Below are 20,546 nucleotides of genomic sequence, written 5' to 3'. Positions count from 1 at the left end.
ATCATAGAGACTGTGGCGACTGCCTGTGCGTGCTGACTACTCTCTGTTTCAAGGGACGTTTAGACCCCAGGATAAGAGGGACACAGCTGTGGACATCCCCCCTCCCCCTCCCCCTCCCCCCCCCCCCCCACCTCCCACCCAGCATGATTCTAACTAATGTGTGGTGCGAGCGGTGGTCTTCACTATGGGAAGTGGGAGAGAGAATGGAACAGAAGAATGGAAAGCGGGGGAGCAGCACTAGAATGTGATCAAAACCATTGGAAACGTCATAAGCAGGAGTGAGAAAGTGAAAAAGCCAATGAGCAAATACCCTAAAGTGCCAAAGAAACTGGTATAGGCATGGATATTTACATACAGAGATATGTAAACAGGCAGAATATGACACTGCACTTGGCAACGTTTATATAAGACAACAAGTGTCTGGAACAGCTGCTACAATGGCAGTTTGAACGTGATGTTGTAGTAGGCGCACAAGCGATGGGACACAGCACCTTTGATGTAGCGATGAACCCATTTAACAAGTGTACCATGAATATCAGGAATCTGGTAAAATATCAATTGCTACAGCTGGAAAAAGATCCTGCAAGAACAGCACCAATGACAACTGAAGTGAATCGTTCAACATGACTAGTGCAACCCTTCCACAAATTGCTGCAGATTTCAATGCTGGGCCATCGGTAAGTATCAGTGTGCGAACCATTCAATGAAATGTCACTGATATGGGCTTTCAGAACTGAAGGCCCACTAGTGTACCCTTGTTGACTGCACGACACAAAGCTTTACACCTCTCCTGCGTCTGTCAACACCGACATCGGACTGGTGATGACTGGAGACTGGAAATATGTTTGCTGGATGGACAAGTATCATTTCAAGTTGTACCGAGCGGATGGACGTGTACGGGTATGGAGACAACCTCATAGATCCATGGACCATGCATGCCAGCAGGAGACTGTGCAAGGTGGTGGAGGCTCTATAATGGTGTGGAGCGTTTGCAATTGGAGTGATACAGGACCCCTGATACATTTAGATAAAACTCTCTCAGGTGTGACATATGCAAGCATCCTGTCTGATCACCTGTGTCCATTCATGGCCATTCTGCATTCTGACAGACTTGGGCAATTCCAACAGAACAACGCGACACCCCACATGTCCATAATTGCTGCAGAGTGGCTATACGAACACTCCTCTGAGTTTAAACAATTCCATTAGCCATCAAAATTCCCAGACATGAACACTATTGAGTACACCTGGAATGCCTTAAAACATGCTGTTCAGAATGCATGCTCATGGGGCTCGTACACACTATTTCGCAGGTGTGCCAGTTTTTTTGGCTCTTAAGTGTTTATTGGTGAAGGGGCTCAAAATGGATAGAATCAAAGAAAAGTTATGAAGAGTTGTAGAATTAGAGGAGCCTGAAATCAATGAGAGATCTAGTAAGAATGTTGTAATTGGAGCAGGGTGTCTAGGCAATTATGGTAAAAATATTTGTGTTACTTTTGCTTCTACAAGTTAGAGAGGAGGTATTGAAATGGCAGGCACCTGGTACAATGATGGGAAGCGTGTTTGAGAAAATAGAAGAGCAAGGGGATCAGGGGCAGAGTAAAAGATAACTAGTTTGAAGGGAGTCTAAGTAGCAAAACTAGGTACAGAGCAGAAAAATTCTTCAGTGAAAAATAAACAGTGCTCACCAAGGCTTTTATAAGTGTGAAATATGCTCATTACTTGAGCCATAAGTAAGTTGCCTCTGCATTGTCTCATCATCTTCCTGACATACCCTACACTGTGACTAATTGAGCACAAAAAAGCAATCCTCATGTAAGATAGTATGTCTGTAGTCTTGAACAATGTAACTGCATTCCTTATTAGGGTGTTAACAGCTTCCGAAATTCTGGTCCTCTCAGATCTTAACTTGCACTCCATGTACAAGTAAGAAGGGAAAAGTTGATACTGTATACAAGATGACAGATTCAATATTGTAAGGAGATATCTTAAAATCCACATCTGGGTGTCCTGATACAGAATTTCTCTGAAGAAGTTCAGGTAGGTGCCATATAGGTTCCTTCATTAAGGCCTTGGTCAGTTACCTTCCCCACATGTACCCAAAAATGAGAATGTCTTCCGACTGACAATATTGAAGAAACATTAAACGTTAACTTGCCTTTTCCTTATTGTCAAGACTACCAAAATTTTCCAGTACTTGTTTTACATTGTCTTATCCTGCACTTCTTCCTATTGTTGTTTTTTAATTGTGTGTTATCCTCTTTCCTACGCCTCCCTTACCACCAATATATTCCTCTCCAAAACAAAAATAATGGCTAATACTTCTTTGATGTGCATACACCTGTGGAAGTTGGAATTTTCCTCAAACCCACTTCAGCGAAGACTGCCAGTCAGGCAACGAGAGTGGGGAATATTAAATGGTAACAGTGTAGCAACAGTCGTCCCAAAATCGTGTGTGTTGACCACAGTCTACACTTTCTCTTAAAGATAAGTGCTGTTCTGTTCTTTATCTTTTACTTCTGCTACTTTTATTATTCTTGATTTTGTCACTATATGAAACAAGAATTTTTTGTTTGCTAGAAGTGTCAATACACACCTTTGTCTTTCATGTGTTTCTGGTTTTCTTTATCTCCTTAGAACGAAGACGACGATGGTCAGACACATATAAAGGTGTACCTGTATCTGATGAAGAAGATGAAGTTGATGGAAAAGAAAAGGATGATGGTGAGAAGAAACCTGAAGACCCTAAATTGAAGGTACTACTGGTAATATTTTCCATGTATTCAGTCATATTATAGCTCTGCAATTAACTTTTGCTTGCTCTATTTTTTCAAAATTACTTTGAGTAACACATTGTTATTTGTGAAACATTTTGTTACCTTCTTATTCCTTGCATTTTGATCCTATTGGATGCTTTGCTACAACCTGTTGCTTCGTACCATCTGCCACTGTCCTCATGTCTTCATACTGCCTACTTGGAGATAGTAATATATATCACAAGTATAGATCAAACAATGGAAAATCCAGGATGAAGTAATGACAATATTATGAAAAGGGTAGATTGCTACTCACCGTATAGCTGAGATGCTGTGTCACAAATAGGCATGACAAAAAAAGACTGTCAAACAAGTAAGCTTTTGGCCAAAAAGGCCTTCATCGGAACTAGATGGGGTGCGCGCACACACACACACACACACACACACACACACACACACACACACACACACAAAACAGTCTCTGGCTTCCAAAGGCCGAAAGCTTGAGGGAACTAAGCCATTTGGTGTCTACTCTAGGCAATAGCTCAGAAATGGAGGAGAGCAATATTTTTTGGTTGTGGCTTCAAGAACCCTCAGTCTCTCAAGTCAATCCCTTCAAAGGGATTTGATTTGCAAGGTGGCTTTGCTGACAATGCTTTGGCCTACTCTGGCATGAACCAGTTGATTGTTGTCGCACCAGATGACAGGAAACGCATAAAATTTAAATAAAGAAAATAATTTGTTTGGTGCTGGGGCCACATTCTTCAGGATGCCAGCAGCAAGGTACAGAAACAGTGCGCTGTCACAAAAGACCTTGGCAAATTTTACAGACTGTCAGAAGCTCAGATAATGAACAAGGAGATGAACGCCTCTATGGCGCTGTTGTAAAATTGACGGAGAAAAGATTTGATTCAGCTACAGCTTTGACCTTCGCAAAATGTAAGAGACCATACTTTTGGGACTTCTCTTGTAGTAAGGTGACCTGCACAAACCTATACCTGCCTGCAAGCTGCCACCACTCAGCACAGAGGCAGACTATGCTAATACCTTGGTACGTTGGGCTTGCATCATCAGTGAAAGAGCTTCCCAGCTGAGCTACAACTCCAGAGGGAAGTGTTCTTCAAAGGAACGGTACAGAGAACAACAGACGAGAAGGACATTAAAGAAAAGAAAATATTCGGCTGCTTGAAAAAGCAGCACTAATACCATCTTCCAACCAACTCCTAAAATGAAAGAATTCCTTGGCTCTGTAACAAGATGCACCAATACTTAATATACCAGAAATATACAGTATCTCTTGTAAATGTGCCAGCCAATATATCAGGCATTTGCAGTGCTGTATGTAGAAGCTGTGCAAGGAGCACATGAAGTTATATAATCAGATGCAGGGACACAAAGCGTAGCATATACAAACATCACACTTTTGATTTTGAGAATAAAAAGTTGCTTTGTCAAGCAACTGGGTGTTGGGACAACATTATAAAGGAATCTATAAAAACATAGGTCCATCAGAATAGTGTCAATAAGGACTAAAGTTACAAAATTAGTTCAGCACAAAATCCTGTGTTAACAACAATACGAGAGTGGTTTGATAAGTCGTAAATTTCCAAGAGACAATGGAATATTTTTGCTATGTCTTTGTGGTTGGTAAGCTGGATTGCTGTATAAAGAATTTCAACAGTGTACAGTGTGTACAGTTCATGGTTGTCAATGGTCTGAATTGTTCAGTTTGATGAGTGCAATTGAAAATGGAGAACATTGTTTCTTTCTGTTACTAAACATTGTCATTTGAAGGGTTGGACTGCTGCTCAGATCAAAAGAAAATTGAATGAAGTTCATGTGGACTCTGCACCACCATGAAAAGACAATTCTCTTTTGGATTCATGAATTTAAACACAGCCGGACACACACTGAAGACAGTGTGTGTCCCTGCCATCCAGTTGAGATCACCATTGACAAAATGCGAGATATGGTAGGTCAAGACTGTCAAATAAAAATTCGTGAGATTGCTGAGACTGTAGGCATCTCGAATGAGTGAGTGTGTAAGAATATGCACAGAGAATTAGCTGTGAAGAAGCTGTGTATGAGACGGGTGCGGCAATTGCTAACAGTCGACCAAAAGTGCATCCAACACAACATTTCAACACAGTGTTTGGTTACGTTTTATTGTAATTCACAAGCTTGCTGTGCCAATTAGTGACTGTTGATGAAATCTTGGATCCATCATTAACAAACCAAAGCAAAAAGGCAGTCAGAACAATGGACAAAGGCTGGTGAAAGTACACCAAAGAAGACAAAGATAATTTTGTCAATTGGTTACAAGATGGCCACTGTTTTTTAAATCAAGGTATAATTCTCATAGATTACTTGGAAAAAGACAGAACGATAACTGGGCCTTATTATGCTTCATTGTTGGGTAATTTGAAACTTGCATTGTCTGAAAAAGACCAAGGGTGGCATGCAAAAACAAAAGTGCTCGTTCACCAGGATAATGCACCATCCCAAGCATCAGTGATAACAATGGTGAAAGTGCACAATTTGGGCCTTGGATTTCTTCTTCATTCATGCTATTTGCTAGACTTGGTAGCCCCAAGTGATTTCTTCCTATTCCGCAGCTTTAAACTTTGGTTTGCTGGGAAGACATTTTCATCAGATGAGACAGTGATAGTTGCATATTTTGTAGAGTTTGATAGAACCTCTTTTTCCATTAGGTTGAAAAAGCTGGAGGATCGCTAGACCAAGTGTATATCCATTGAAGGAGACTGTTGAGAAGTAAGGGGAGATACTGCAAAACAAATATTTCTCCTTGCTGTTTTACCAGGCTTATCAAACCAGCCTCATACGATGAGAGTCCATCCAGCACTGTCTAGCATACAGATGTATACAGAATAGGCATACAGATGTATAAGTAATGCTCGTGCAGAGATTTGAGTACAAACTTTGTCCGACCTGTCACTCCCACCACTGCATTTGCCAACCCCTCCCAACCACACTGGATCCAGTCTATGCAATCAGGTGGAGGGCATCATGTCTCAACTGAAACATGATAAAGCTGTAACAGTCCTTGCTGTTACCTAGTGCACCTGACCATTGCCATCAAGGAAAATCATGTTGAAGAACTTAGCAGACACATATATGAATTATGTTAATGTAATCCCAGCTAGTGTTGTAGTGCATATATTTGTGACAGCACTAGGGATCCAATAAAACACAAAGTTCTTCTAAGGGATATTCCATAAAGTCGCTGTTGGCTGTGACAAGAAGTTGACAGTAGCACAGTACATAAGTTGTATATTACAGTTCCAACAGTGTAGACACATCAGTCACTATACACATAATCTTTATACTATAGCCTTTATAATAAGGTTACACTTTTTCTTCATGTGTTTGAACACACAGGTACAGTACAATTGAACTTGTGAAACATTCCTCACAGCCAAAACTTAAGAGACTGCCTTCACCTGCCTTGATAATAGAGGATACATCCCTATTTATAGATTAAAAAAAGGGTCATCAAATTTTAGTGTGCTTGCACTACTATATTAAGAATAATGCCTCTTTATGTCTTAATTCATAATTAGAAAGACATAACAATTCATTAATTTCAATTAACTAAAGAAAAACTTAAGATCTATAAATAACCTTTTTTTGGATTAAACTTTAATCATATTGACATATTAAATTTATTCATATTTTAACATTACCACTGCATTTTTTCATGACCAAATACATAGTTCTTTCTAAATGTCTGCTAGAAATTGAAGACTAAACACAGTCCTCGAAGCACACTTAATATTACAATAATTTTGATGTTGAGTTTGAAATTTATACCGTCTCTGGTGCTGCTCCCAGTTGGTGCTGTCCGTGCCTTTGTTTGTTTCATAGTATTACTCATTGAACATCGTTCCATTGTGTGGGAAAAGCTTTCTCAGCATTCGTTGCCAAAAGGTATTAGGTCTATAACTTTGCTTCTGCAGGTTTGCAATAGATGGCAGCAGAGGCAAGTGGTGGTGCAGATGGTAGGCCATAAATGTCATCAGTAAGCTCAGGCATTTGTAAACATAACAACATCAAAATATTAGTCAATTTGTGATTGCACCATAAAGTCATTCTTGATTAAATATATCATCCAATGAACCCAGTTCTAGTCATTTGTGGGAAGCTTAAATTTTCTGCTGTAACTTCAATAAATTTGCAGCTGAGGCTTATAAAATGCTAGGTAAGACCTATGGTGAGGCACCTGTTAGTGAAAGAAAGTGTAGATAATGGTCTCAATGCTTAAAGAGTTGTGATTTTGGCACGGGTTACTGGCATGGCAGTGAAAGACAGAAGGTTTTCACAGCTACTAAAACTGATGGAAAAAACTATAGTGGTTCATTATTAAGAGCAGTTGATGCATCTTAGCTGAGCACTGAAAGACAAACAGCCACAATACAGCACTAGAAATGAAAAGGTGATTTGCAACATGTCAAAGCTCGATCTCATGTCACTAGTCAGAACATACTTGTAAACATTGAAATGAGAAGTCCTACCCCTACCCGTCATATTCTCTAGACATTGCTCCCTCTGACTACCATCTTTTTAGACTGATGGTACTGAGCCTGGCTAACCAGCACTTCCAGTCATGTGAACAAGTGCAAAATTGGATTGATTTCTGGATCTCCACAAAAGACACCCAGTTCTTCTGCTGTGGGATTTTTATATTGCCCAAAAGCTGGGAGAAAGTAGTAGCAAGCAATGTCTCATAAATTTCTATGAGTTCTCCACAATAAAGCCTTGAATTTTTTTTTTTTTTAAATGGTGGAAGCGAAGGTGTAGACCTAATAGTTACATGCAAATAAAAGAAACGAAATATTTTGAATGACTTCTCAACCCATCTTTTACTATTATTTAATATAACTTTACTTTGCTTGACCTTTAGTATATATTTAAGATGTTTCAAGACATCTGTTCAAAACTTGTTCAGATTCGTGACAAAATTTACTGGAGGAAAGTTAGAAAAAATTGTCGTCTCTCCATATAAATGTGTTATATCATCTCAGGACAAAGTATGTCCAGATGAAGGGGCACATCACCTTGGAACATCCATATCATCTCTACACATTGCCAGAAAATGAGGAGTATGACACTTGTTAAAACACCATGGTGTTTTAAGACCTTCACTTGGTTGGAGAGCAAAGAAATTAGAACCTTGGTAAAAATATAAATTAAAAGATAAACAAAGCTGAAAAACTGCTAAAATCATTCAACACTGGTGATGCTACTGGAGCTAACAGCGTACCTGTAGGAGCCCATGTAGATTATGCAACAATACATTTAAAGCAGTTGGATAATGTACAGGTCATTCCCATTTTCAAAGTCGTTCATGGACAGATATACATCCACAATTATACTCCACAGTTGTCACACTGTCCCGCAGTTGAAATAAATTTGTGACCATTCATGCAGCTGTTCTGCGTATAAATTCACTATCCATAGTTTTATTTGGTATGAGTACCACACACTTGGATAGTACTCCTGAACGGATCACATGAGTATTTTGTAATCTGTCTCCTTTATAGGCTTATTCCATTTTCCTTGTATCCTACCAACAAAATGAAGTCTGCCACCTGCATTACATGCTGTGCCTGTGTGATCATTCCATCCAAAACATGGACAGCAAACATTCCAACCCATTTGCATGGGGTAGCCCTGAAGATGCTCCTACATCTGTCAATGATCCTTGAGTCGAGATAACATACTGCATCCTCTCTGCAAGATATCTTCATTCTTATCATAAATTTCACTTGATACCTTCATATGAACATACCATCAGTCATGAGCCTGTGTTTGCTTCTAAGATGAATGCTTTCCAGGATACAAGAAACGCTGCATCTATGTGACTCCCATGGCCTATGGCTTTCATAATCCTGTGAGAAAAACACGAGTTGGGTTTTACATAATCGGTGTTGTCGACATCCATGCTGGTTAACATGGAGCAGATACTTCTGTTTGAGATACCTAATCATGTTTAAGTGTAGAATATGCTCTAAAATTCTACAAACAATGGATGACAAGGATATATCATGGTAGTTTTTTAAATCATTTCTGCTACTTTCCTGTAGGCATGTGTGGCCTGTACTTTCTTCCAGCTGCTGGGCACAGTTTTTTGGCTGAGAGATCTGTGCTACAATATAATTAAAAGACGGGCCCACTGAGCAACAAATTCTACATAGAAACTGACAGAGATTCAGTTGTCCTCCACTTGACATCACTCTTGTCTGTAGCCCTATACTTTGTCTTACACCTACTATGCAGTAGTCTGTGTTTCTTTAGAAATTTATTTACAGTGACACTATACCATGGAGGGGTGCCTCCATCATCTGCGTGGTCAGCTATTCTTTTAAACTAAGAACACAGTTCTCCCACATGCCCGTGTCCACACCTAATGCTTAAGTTCATCATTGAGATATGACATTACTGCCTCTTTATTTAGTTTGCAGAATGTATAACACTTTTTATTTGCTGTAGTTCCTCTCTGTACTTTGATAGTCTTTGTTGTTCTAGCTGCATCATATTCATTGACACCAGTTTCAGTGTGGACATCCTGGAAAAAGTCAGAGCTATTTGTTTACATTACATAATAATATATTTTAATTATGAGTGGGCTCTAGATATTTCCCTGGTATTTTTGAGAGAGAGCACTTAGCGTAGTTTTCCTGGATGTCTTGCCATGTCTACCACTTACAGAACTGTAAATTATACTAATCTATTGTTGGATGATTAAAGTTTTCTCCAATATTGACAATATGATAGGGGATAATACATGCTAGTAAACTTAAGTTTTCTCTGAATGTTTAGTTTACATCTGGGAATGAGTCCTGTGGTTCATAGAAAGATGCAGTTAAAAGTTTCTGCCCAGTCCTGATTCCGAGTGTAGCCCAAAGAATCTTGCATTCAGCATCGGTTTCGATCTCAGTGGATTAAAGTTTGTTGCCTACTGCAACAGATACACCATGTCCATTTCCCATTTTCCTTTACTTTCTATATACATTTACCTTTTCTTGAAAAATAATACTGCTTCAACATCAGGTTTTAATCAGTTTGCTATACATAGTATTATGTGAGCTTCATTGTTTTTAGGAGTGCTCCAAACCCTGGCACTTTGTTGCAGATGTTAAAGCAGTTGCTGACCAAGCATTTAATAACTCACTGGAAATGGGGGGGGGGGGGGGGGTGTCACATTACTTAGAATCTTATAAAGGTACTTCTAGGTCTCCAATAGCAGTAGTTATTTTGACTGGATGGAGTATCAGACAAGAGGCACCATTTGTTCTAGCATGTCACAATCTGCAATGGTTTTCACCCTGTCCCTTCAGTGCCTGCTGGAAAAGTTTCTTCAGTGTTTTGAATGAGACTTTTATGTGTGCTCACTGTAGGCCCATTGTGATCCTTCCCATTCCTTGCTGCCATTTCATTTTTCACTGTAGGCACATTGTGATCCTTCCCATCCCTTACTGCCATTATTCAGCAAAACTTTTAACTGCTGTTTAGTAGTAGACCTCTACCCTTTTGCATTTGCCTCCCCATGACACAGGACATATCAGATTTCCTAATAGGTGAAGTGTCTCATTGGTTTAGTTTGATTTTCAGTGGAAGACAGAACCTTGTACTTTTTAGCTGAGGTTAGGAGATTGGTGTAATATTCTGACTTATCTCTGTATAGGGCCCCTATGCCTACCATTGACAAGCCACTCACTATAACTGGACAAGTGGTGATGGCTCCAGTACTTCCTGTAGAGTAGACAGTTCCACCGGAAAGGCTAGTAATTGAGGTAGTTTTGGTATTTCTGGTACACGTCTCTCTGTACCTCCAAAAACACACACATTCACAGCAAACTTCCAATCACATGACAGTAGTACGTTCTATATTCCCAGTTGCTTACAAACATCAACTAACCCATCCCTTCCCAAGAATGGTGTTCACAGTTGGGCTGCATTGTGGCTGGTGCAATTTTTTACAGAACAGTAAACAAATAACTGTAATCTGATGTTATTGATTAATTCTCTTTTAATTTCTGGATCTGTTACATATGTTAAGAATTCCCTTCAGGGACTGAAGTGGTTATCACCTAACAAACACCTAACAGAGAGATATCTGTCATGAGAGCAGAAAAATCTGGGGTAAAAGGTTTTGATTCTCTGAAACTATTGGGTGTGAGATTCATTTAATAAACTTAAAAATAGCTAAAAATTAGAATAAATGAAGACATTATACATTCCTGTTGAAAGCGAAAACTGATAGTCACACTTCTTGCCAGATTAAAACTGTGTGGCAGACAGCGACTAAAACCTGGGACATTTGCATTCATGGGAAATTTCTTTGCCAGTTGAGCTACCCAAGCAAATCTCCACAATTCCAAACCCAACCTCTCACAGCTTTACTTCCACCAGTACCTCATCTGTTATCTTCCAAACTTAACAAATGTTCTCTCACAAAACTTGCAGGTTCAGGACTTCTCGAAGAAAGGGTATTGCAGTTACATGGCTTATACACAGCAACATCCCCCAGGCTGTGGCTAAGCCATGTCTCTGCAATACCATTTGCTCTTGGTGTGCTAATCATGCAAGTTTTGCTGGGGAACTTCAGTGAAGTTTGGAAAGAGCGGATGAAGTACTGGCAGAAATACAGCTGTGAGGCTGGGTCGTGAGTTGTGCAAGGGGAGTGCAATCAGTAGAGCAGTTGCCTATGAAAGGTAAAGGTCACCAGTTCGAGTACCAGTCTGGCACACACTTTTAATCTGCCAGGAAGTGTCACATCTGTGCGCACTCCGTTGCAAAGTGACAAAATTAATTCTAAATGGAACACTGTGTGATAGCTGTAATATACATAATAGTAAGTGTAATTCACAAATGTTGATTTACTAATAATGTGTAACTTCAAAATTCTCAGAAATACACTTTCATTTGTGTCGATATACATTGAACTTCGGAGTGACTGACTTTTTGAAAATGAATACTACTGAAAATGTATAATACAACTAATGCTACAGCATGAAATACATTTTTGGTGGCATTCAACATTCAAAAATACACGATATGTCACAACACGCACTAGGGAAAGTATATCCCGATAAAACAAACAAAACTGAAGAGTAAAACATACCATGTCTTCCATATGAGGCGCGTAACAATGTTATACTTAATTATTGGCCTATATTATGTATGACAGTCCGTTGCAGAATTATGGAACGCTTTTCATGCTTTTGTATTATGACTGTTTTGGAGCTCTGAAATATAGGACAAACTTGTAATTGCACTCAGCATCTTGTAAGAAAAACCACACAACACACAATTTCAAAAAGGCGGTTGAGAGAGTTATATGAGGTGAAAGTAACTTTGTGAATACCTCAAGGGTGTGTTACAGTGCTGTTTCTGTTCGCAGTGCATGTAAATTATATTGTGGATAACACTGGAAGTCATGCAAGACTTTCTGCACATGATGATGTTGTACACAGGGAACTTCCAATGCCAGAAAACTGGTGTGAAAGGCAGAGGACTGACACTCTTTGTGAGGACTGGTAGTTAAACTCTAGCATAAACAAATATAACTGTTGTGCTTAAAGTGTTAGAGAGGGCAGTTGTTATTCAGTTAAGTGTTTGGCAGACAATCACTGAAATCAGAAACAAATGTGAAATATTCAGGAATATACACCCAGAGTAATCCAACTAGGAGTGACTACTTAAAAACAGCTTTAGGAAAAGCAGATGCCAGCCAAGTTGGCGGAATGTTAAGGAAGATTCTTAAATATTGCTTGTCTGTCTCCAGTGCTTAACAAATAGGATTAATAGAGATTATTCAGAGCTCTAAATATCATGCAGACACTCATCAGATGCCAGTGGTACACACTTCGAGAGAGAGAGAGAGAGAGAGAGAGAGAGAGAGAGAGAGAGAGAGAGAGAGAGAGAGAGAGGTATTATTGCACTTCCAAGAAGAGTGAAGCATCTTTTTACTTCCTCTTACATGTATCACACAAAGTGGCCATTATAGTGAAATCGGAGGTTTATCAATTGTTGATCTTAATGCACACCATTTGCAGATGATGTGGGAAAATTATCCTCCTTCACACACTGTAAAATCACTTGCAAAGTATAGATGTTGAGTTTGTTAACTAGCCTGACCACTGTATTTCAGTTTTTCTTGGCACTTGCAGTTTTAGTTCTCATCTGCCCTGGTCATCAATAGTTACCACTATTCTTCATGCTATGTTTATCTGCCTATTTCTTGTGGTAGTCATTTTTCACTTATTTCTTTTATAATGTTTTCCATGTATGTCAGCATGTATTCCTTGTGTCGTCTAATTTTATAAACTTTCTCTATAGCGGCATATTTCAAATAGCTCTGATAAGTTTGTTCAGGTGTTCTTGCATCTTTAATACCTTCATGTTTCCTACCCACACCGTATATGTCCAAGGTGCAAGACATAAATACCCTCTTCTTAATTCCAAGAACATTCAGGCATCATGAGATTTATTTTGATGGAGAAATTGTTCTTAATCTGTATGTCGCTTCATTTGTGTAATTTTATTTTTTAGATAATCAAACTCATGCATAGCTAATACTGTATTGCACTTACTTCTGATGTATAATTGTTTATATTCTCGGGATTAGTTTTGTCTTTGTTTCATGTATTATTATGTGAAATTCTGTTACAATGAGGAGACTACCCGGCCATCAGATTTTGTGTGTGTGTGTGTGTGTGTGTGTGTGTGTGTGTGTGTGTGTGTGTGTGTGTTACTATATGTAAAGTTGAGAACTCTAATATCAATGTATCGAAGCATGTTGATGCAACTCTAAAAAATTCTTGAGAAAATAAACTTTGAAGTTTACAGAGAAATTTCAATTTACTAAAATTGGATGATTTTCATGGAGGGCTGCATGATTCTCTCTCTCTCTCTCTCTCTCTCTCTCTCTCTCTCTCTCTCTCTCTCTCTCTCTCTCCCCCTTTCTTTCTTTCTGTCTGTCTGTCTTTCCTTTCCAATGTGATTACATACATCATCTAAATGGAGGGGTTGGAGAGATATAGCAATAAGCCACACTTCTGTCAAACATGAGGTATTCACGCTATGACATTCTTAAGAATGCCCTCCTCATCTTGGATTGAAGAAGTTCCATCTTTCTGCAACAGGAGGCAGATGATGACATTGTGTAGTTCTGTACTCCACCACCTGGTGTCTTTTTCACAAGTTACATAGTCACAAACCACATCAAAATGACCGAATGCTCACATACATCTGAAGGTGCTTCAAACGTTCTAGGTCTATATGGTAGTGATAGTAATGTAAATGAGGATTCTGATCCCTTTAACAGTGATGGTGATGAGCCTTGGTGTCCATCAAGCAACGGTACTAGCTCAGAAGATGTTTCCGTAACTATACAAAAATATTTGTTACTGGTGATCGTCATTCAGGGGCTTGAGACTTTGTTTCTTGTAACATTGCTCTTACAGTTGATCATTATCTTTTGTGATAATGAGAAACCTTTAGAGCCTAATTTTTATGACCACTGATTTCGGTAATAATATAGTTTTCATGGCTACAAACATGTAAGAATATTTTTTATTATCACTGCCATTTCAGTGGCTTATAATGATGTGTGTGGCTTGTGACTATATCTCCCGGAAGTTCTGTGACTATTTTTCTATTCATATTACAGCTTGAAATAAGTATAGCAAATGAAGTATCATCCCAGAAACCAAGCTCTTCAAGAAAAAGAAAGTGTAATATTGATGAGTGGAAAAAAATTAAGGCCAAACCTGGACGTAACATGGGCTGGCAGTATGTGTCTTCTAAAACCAACAAGACTGTTCAGGCAGCATCTTTAGGAAGTCCCTGTAGTTGTTCAAATAAGTGCTATGTGAAACTACTTGGAGAAGAAGAAAATATTTTCCACTTGTTATGGGACATAAAATGCCCCTAATACTTACCGAATGTTTTCTATGACAGTGGTACCTGTTCATCATGTGATGCCTTTCTAACAGCAACAAGAACCCAGATTCTGGCTAAAGAGAATGTGAAGAGCACCATGTAGTGGCAATGGTCATGCAACAAACGTTTCCCACACCAAAACTAACAGTTGGCCCGGCATTCTACAAGAGAAAAATATGGGCATAAAACTACGCTACCACGATTGAGGGTCAAATGAGAGTACGTGTTTCAGTGGAGTTAGAAGGACTGAGGAAATGGTTCAGATGAAGCTGGGAACTCTCTATCAAAATACTTGGAGATAACTAACACTCAAACCTAAAATCTCCACGTAACCACAGATAACTGTAAGGGCCAGGCAAAGAATTGGCTTCTTATTGTCCTGGAAAGGAATCTCATTACCACAAAAAATTTGAATCTGTGCAGCATTATTTCCCCATGGTAGGTCAAGCTAGACTTCCTTGCGATTGTGATTTTGGTTGCATTGAAATTTACGCAAGAAACAGATGTCCGATAGTATACATGCCAGATGATGGGCAGAAGTTGTCCAAAAAATTTCGTTGTGATGAAAATGCACAGACAAGATTTCAGAAGCTTGGCTGATTGACCATTAATCTCGATACCCACTCTATTCATATCTGGAGATCCCATTCGGTTGGAGTGTAAAGAGCCCTTCACACTCCCAAGTGTGAAGCACTGCTACTCAGAATAGGAAACTCCATGTCAGTGGATCTACGTAGCAAGAGGAAAGGAAGACCTGCTGAACCAGATATATTTCAGCTGCCAATAAAATAAAGAAAGCCAATTCAAATTAATCAGAAAAAGATTGATGACACACTGTCTTTCGGTCATGTGCTGGAAATAATGTGAACGATGATGATATAGAAGAACTTCCTTAATTTCATGTTTACAATTTAAAACAAATTATTAGACTGACTTATCTGTTATGTATGTGTAAGTGAAAGTGCAAAAATCGTTAAAAACTATTAGTTGTTATGTAATTTTCAGAACAAAACCTTTAAAACATATTTTGTGTTCTAAATTATTTCCAGGGAGACACAGTCATAAGCCATTTTCGATGACATCATAATTAAAATGACTCTCAAATTAATATTGCTCAACAGGAAGAAGATCGTCTATTTTACACAAGGTTTGCAGTGTATTAAAGTATAATTAAAAGCAAAAAGGAAGTGTCTATTTGGTCTCCAACATTTTTATACTTGAAACTTTAAAGTCGCTGTATCTCAAAACTAGTTGAATGTGGCTTATGACTCTCTCTCCCACCTCTTCAGATATAAAATTTGTCAAATTTGTGTTAATTAACTCATGTCTAATAATTTTTTTAATGAAAAATGCATTTCATCTTGTTTCTAAAAACTGTAATTTTGCCCGTGATATGTACTTAGAAACAAGAAGAGATTCATTTTTCATAAAAAAAAGTGATTAGACATATGTTAATTAGTGTATATTTTATGAATTTTAAACAATGGAAAATCCAGGATGGAATATAACAATACTAGAAAAGGAAAGTTGCTACTCACCATATAGTGGAGATGCTGAGTCGCAATAGGCACAACAAAAAGATTCATACATTTACAGCTTTTGGCCATTAAGGCCTTTGTCAGCAGTACACACACACACACACACTCACACACACACACAAGTTGCAAGTTTTGTGTGTGTGTGTGTGTGTTGTGTGTGTGTGTGTGTGTGTGTGTGTGTGTGTGTGTGTGTGTCTACTGCTGACAAAGGCCTTAATGGCCGAAAGCTATAATTGTATGAATCTCTGTTGCGCCTATCGCGACTCAGCATCTCCGCTATATGGTGAGTAGCAACGTTCCTTCTCTGGTATTGTTTTATGATTTTATATTTAAATAATGTAGGAATTTAAACTAAAACAAAAACAGGACAAGAAAGCAAGATTCAACCAGTGATCCATTGATTACATGTTACCTTCGTCGATGCCATCAAGTTGGCCATGCAGCCTGTTGTGAAAATTCTCATAGTTTTAGTGAACGAAAGTTCCTCACAAAACTTCAACGTTGATCTTTCTCAAGAATTTTTGAGAGTTGCACCAACATACTATAGTAGATTGGTATTTGAATCCTGAACTTCACATACCAAAATATAAAAAAATTACAAAAATTTGATTTCAGTGTGGTCCCCTTGTAAGCTCTGTTAAGGATGATCAGCAAAAAAAGTTTCTGGGTTCTTAACTTGCAGTGATAAAAATTGTTGCACATAATCAAGAAGAGCTTTCTTCCCATTTTGTGACTGTCACTATGCTTATTGCTTTATCAAGTGCCGGGGGGAAACTTCATTTAACATTATAGATATTCTGTACTAAAGCATTTCAAATTTTTGTAATTTTACTGTCACACATTTCTCCATCCCCTGACATTATACACAACAACTGGAAACTTCTTTGCCCCCCACAGCAAATTTTGAACTGTCAGGAAAAAATATGCCATTTGGCATGTGCACAGGTGCTACCGCACCCCCCCCCCCCCCTCTCCCTCCACACAAACACACACACACACACACACACACACACACACACACACACACACACAAGCACCAATTTTAATTACAGTGCTTTAAATTGGACTTATTTGTTCTACTACACAGAAAGAAGAACAGGAGTTGAGTAAAATAGCAACTGGCATTGGAAAAGTGTTCCTGCAGAATGTAAGAGAACGTGAAAAACTGAGGCAATGGAAGATGGCTCATTTGGATCCTCGCAATGCGTCGAGAACGCCGTCTGCTGCTCGAGAACCAACGTATCGATTAAGATATGAATCACCAGTTAATGCATGTAAGTATTGAATTTATTGTGATAGCAAAGGTTCTGGGATGGAAACAATAAACAAAAATGAGAAAGGCAACCATTAACTTCTATCTAGATGGTGTGTGGCATGTAAAAATATCTAATAGCTCAGAGTGTGCGCTCTCTCTCTCTCTCTCTCTCTCTCTCTCTCTCTCTCTCTCTCTCTCTCTCTCTCTCTCTCACACACACACACACACACACACACACACACACAAATCACCAAGGCTGTGGCAATGTTCACTGTTTACATGTAATTGCCACCAGGCTGACAAGAGCAATGAGAAGAAAGATACTTGGAAAGGGCAAGGTGTACTAGACAAATCAGGAGATGAGGAGGTAGTGGGTGCTGTGGTAGAAGGAAGGATAGATGGAAGTAGAAAATTGAGGAATCAAGAGGTGACATTTATGAAACAAAGGTGGGTGGGCAGATCAAGTAAGGGGAGGGAGGTCCAAGGATTGGGTAGCGGAGTGGTGTGGAAAATGACATGAGAGGGGCGGGGGGGAATGTGGTTAAGGTGATTATTTGAGGTAGAGGCCTTGGTAATTATAAGAATAAAGTGTATGCTGAAGGTAGATATCTCACCACCTTCATAATTCAGAGAAGCTGATGCCATAGGGAGACATCCTGGTAGCTGTCTTTTTAGCTATTGGTGGTATGGTGCACAACATTTTTAGCAACTTGGAGGTAAAGTTAACCATATATTGGCAGTGTCCATGCATGGAAGACAACTTTCATATGCCATTGTCTTGTCATAGTCTCAGAGGAAGTATTTGAGGTAAGTGAGGATGTCATTGGACAATGTACCAGGCCGATCCATTGTTGACAATATGTTGCATTCATGTTTCAATGCACATTAAGGCTCTGATGTGATGGGGCACCCATCCTGCTGAAACCATGTAACAGAACACATCACAGCAGGTATGTGTGCATTGTCCAGTAGCATGTTTTCTCACTGTCGTTCCTTTATTGTGTTTTGTGTTGTCACTGCTGTGCCCCGAAAGCATTTCTGACCATTCATTGATATGTTTTTTACCATTGTCTAGGTGCAATCTCTCTCTCTCCTGAAAATCTGGAATCACTGTGCTGAAACACCCTGTATATTTATTTATCCCTGCAGTGGAGCTTGGTAAAGAGCTGTGGTTCAGAAAAATATTTGACCATGCACTTGATAGATGTGTACTTAGTATAACAGTTCATGATTGGAGGGACACTCAGTGGTATACAGTCACTGTAAATTAACTGAGACTACTGTGTAACAGACAGATTAAAACAAATCACAAGCCCAAAATTATAAAAAGGAAAGTGGCTACTCACCACATAGCGGAGGTGTTGAGGCACAGATAGATACAACAAAAAAACTGTCATAAAAAAAGCTTTTGGTCAGTAAGGCCTTAATCAAAAATAGATCTCTCTCTCTCTCTCACACACACACACACACACACACACACACACACACACACACACACACACGACTGCAGTCCCAGGCAGCTGAAGCCACACTTCAACCACTGTGGCTTTGGTTGCTTGAGACAGCAGTCGCGTGCGTGAGTCATGTTTGAATTAGTGTGTATGTGTCGTCTATTTCTGATGAAGGTCTTACTGCCCGAAAGCTTTATTTGTGACAGTCTTTTTATTGTACCTATGTGTGATTCAGCATCTCTGCTGTATATTGACCAGCAACTTTCCTTTCCATAATATTGTTACAAATCACAAGTCTTGGATATAGGAAGATGCTGATGAAAGACATTTGACTGTGAAGAGGAGTTTGCATAAAGCCTTCAGCAGCCACCCCATAGCGGAGTGTTATTGAAGGGTCTGTTGCAAAACAAAAAGGAATTTGGTAGTATGTGAAGGCTGTTAATGTTACAAAGTTAGTGTCTTGACGTTCATAGACAAGACAAGGATGAACTTGAGGGCAGCAAACCAAAAGCAAAAACACTGATTTCCATTTTCAAATGTTTGTTTACAAATTAAAATCCAATTGTAGAGCCCTAATTTAATTCTCACAACACCTTAAAGTTGAATGATACAAATATTGTTATCAATGGTGTTGAGAAACAGCCAAAATGACTAAAATTGAACAAAGCACCAGAGTCTGATGGAATCTGTATCAGATTCTCTACTGGATTTGTGGCTAAGTTAGCAGCTCTCTGAACTATAACCTGTTGTAGAATAAAATATTGTGGCAGTAGTCAAAGAAAGCACAGGTCACACCTGTCTGCAAGAAAGGTGGAATACATGATCCACAAAAGTACTGTCTGATCGAACATAATGAGGTATTTCAAACAGCATGATCTCCTTACTAACCAGCATGGATTCCAAAAACGTTACGTGCAAGGTTCATCTTGCATCTTTATTGCAAAATTCACTTAGATTTTTTGTGAAATTGGCATCTGTTTTTATGTTTATGAATGATTAGATGAACAAATATAAAGATTGTCATGCTACATGAGTGAAGGCATGGTCTTTGAAATTGACTGTTAAAAAAAAAGTGCTGATGGGGAACATTTTGGCTGAAATGTTTGTTTTTGACAAACTTCAACATGTTGTTTTATTTTTTATTTTTTTCTGAAGTAGCCTTTATTTTCTTCGTATGGTTGTATTTAAGATTTCAGTATATCATTGTTCTGTTGAAGAGCAGTGGCATTTTCCTACCAGTGAACTGAATGTGTTTGTGATTTAAGGTGTTCCTCAACATTCTTTGTCTTTTCCTGCCCAATTTAATGCCTACAAAATCTGCGGAATATTAATTTCAGCCTTCCGTGAGCATTCATAGGTGGACCTGTGCTTGACAAAGCAACCATTAGAACTGACAAGGCATTTAGGCTGCAATCATAAACAGACTAGAATTTTGACTACCCAAGGGGAAAGGAGTGGTGCCTCCCTCTTGCAGGGTAGCAGCCTACACCTATGTTATGCAAAAGCATAACTGACGCATTGTCACAGGGATCACCAATCTCTTCTGGTGTTTTAAGGGTCATAATTGAAATTTGTGATG

The 20,546-nt window shown here is 38.9% G+C and overlaps 1 protein-coding gene across 10 annotated transcripts in view; it reads left to right on the top strand.

The window, feature by feature from the left end:
- LOC126356289 (actin-binding LIM protein 1) overlaps positions 1-20,546 on the top strand; it is a 326,791-nt gene that overhangs the window by 259,602 nt on the left and 46,643 nt on the right. For all 10 annotated transcript variants that reach the window (XM_050007180.1, XM_050007179.1, XM_050007178.1 and 7 more), the window contains 2 exons: positions 2,638-2,756; positions 17,349-17,535. In XM_050007180.1, coding sequence (XP_049863137.1) covers positions 2,638-2,756; positions 17,349-17,535 — 306 coding nt within the window. The remainder of the gene's footprint in view (positions 1-2,637; positions 2,757-17,348; positions 17,536-20,546) is intronic.

This window comes from Schistocerca gregaria, chromosome 3 (assembly GCF_023897955.1).
Source record: "Schistocerca gregaria isolate iqSchGreg1 chromosome 3, iqSchGreg1.2, whole genome shotgun sequence".
NCBI classification, from domain to species: Eukaryota; Metazoa; Arthropoda; class Insecta; order Orthoptera; family Acrididae; genus Schistocerca; species Schistocerca gregaria.
This window is presented reverse-complemented; position numbering and strand designations above follow the sequence as displayed.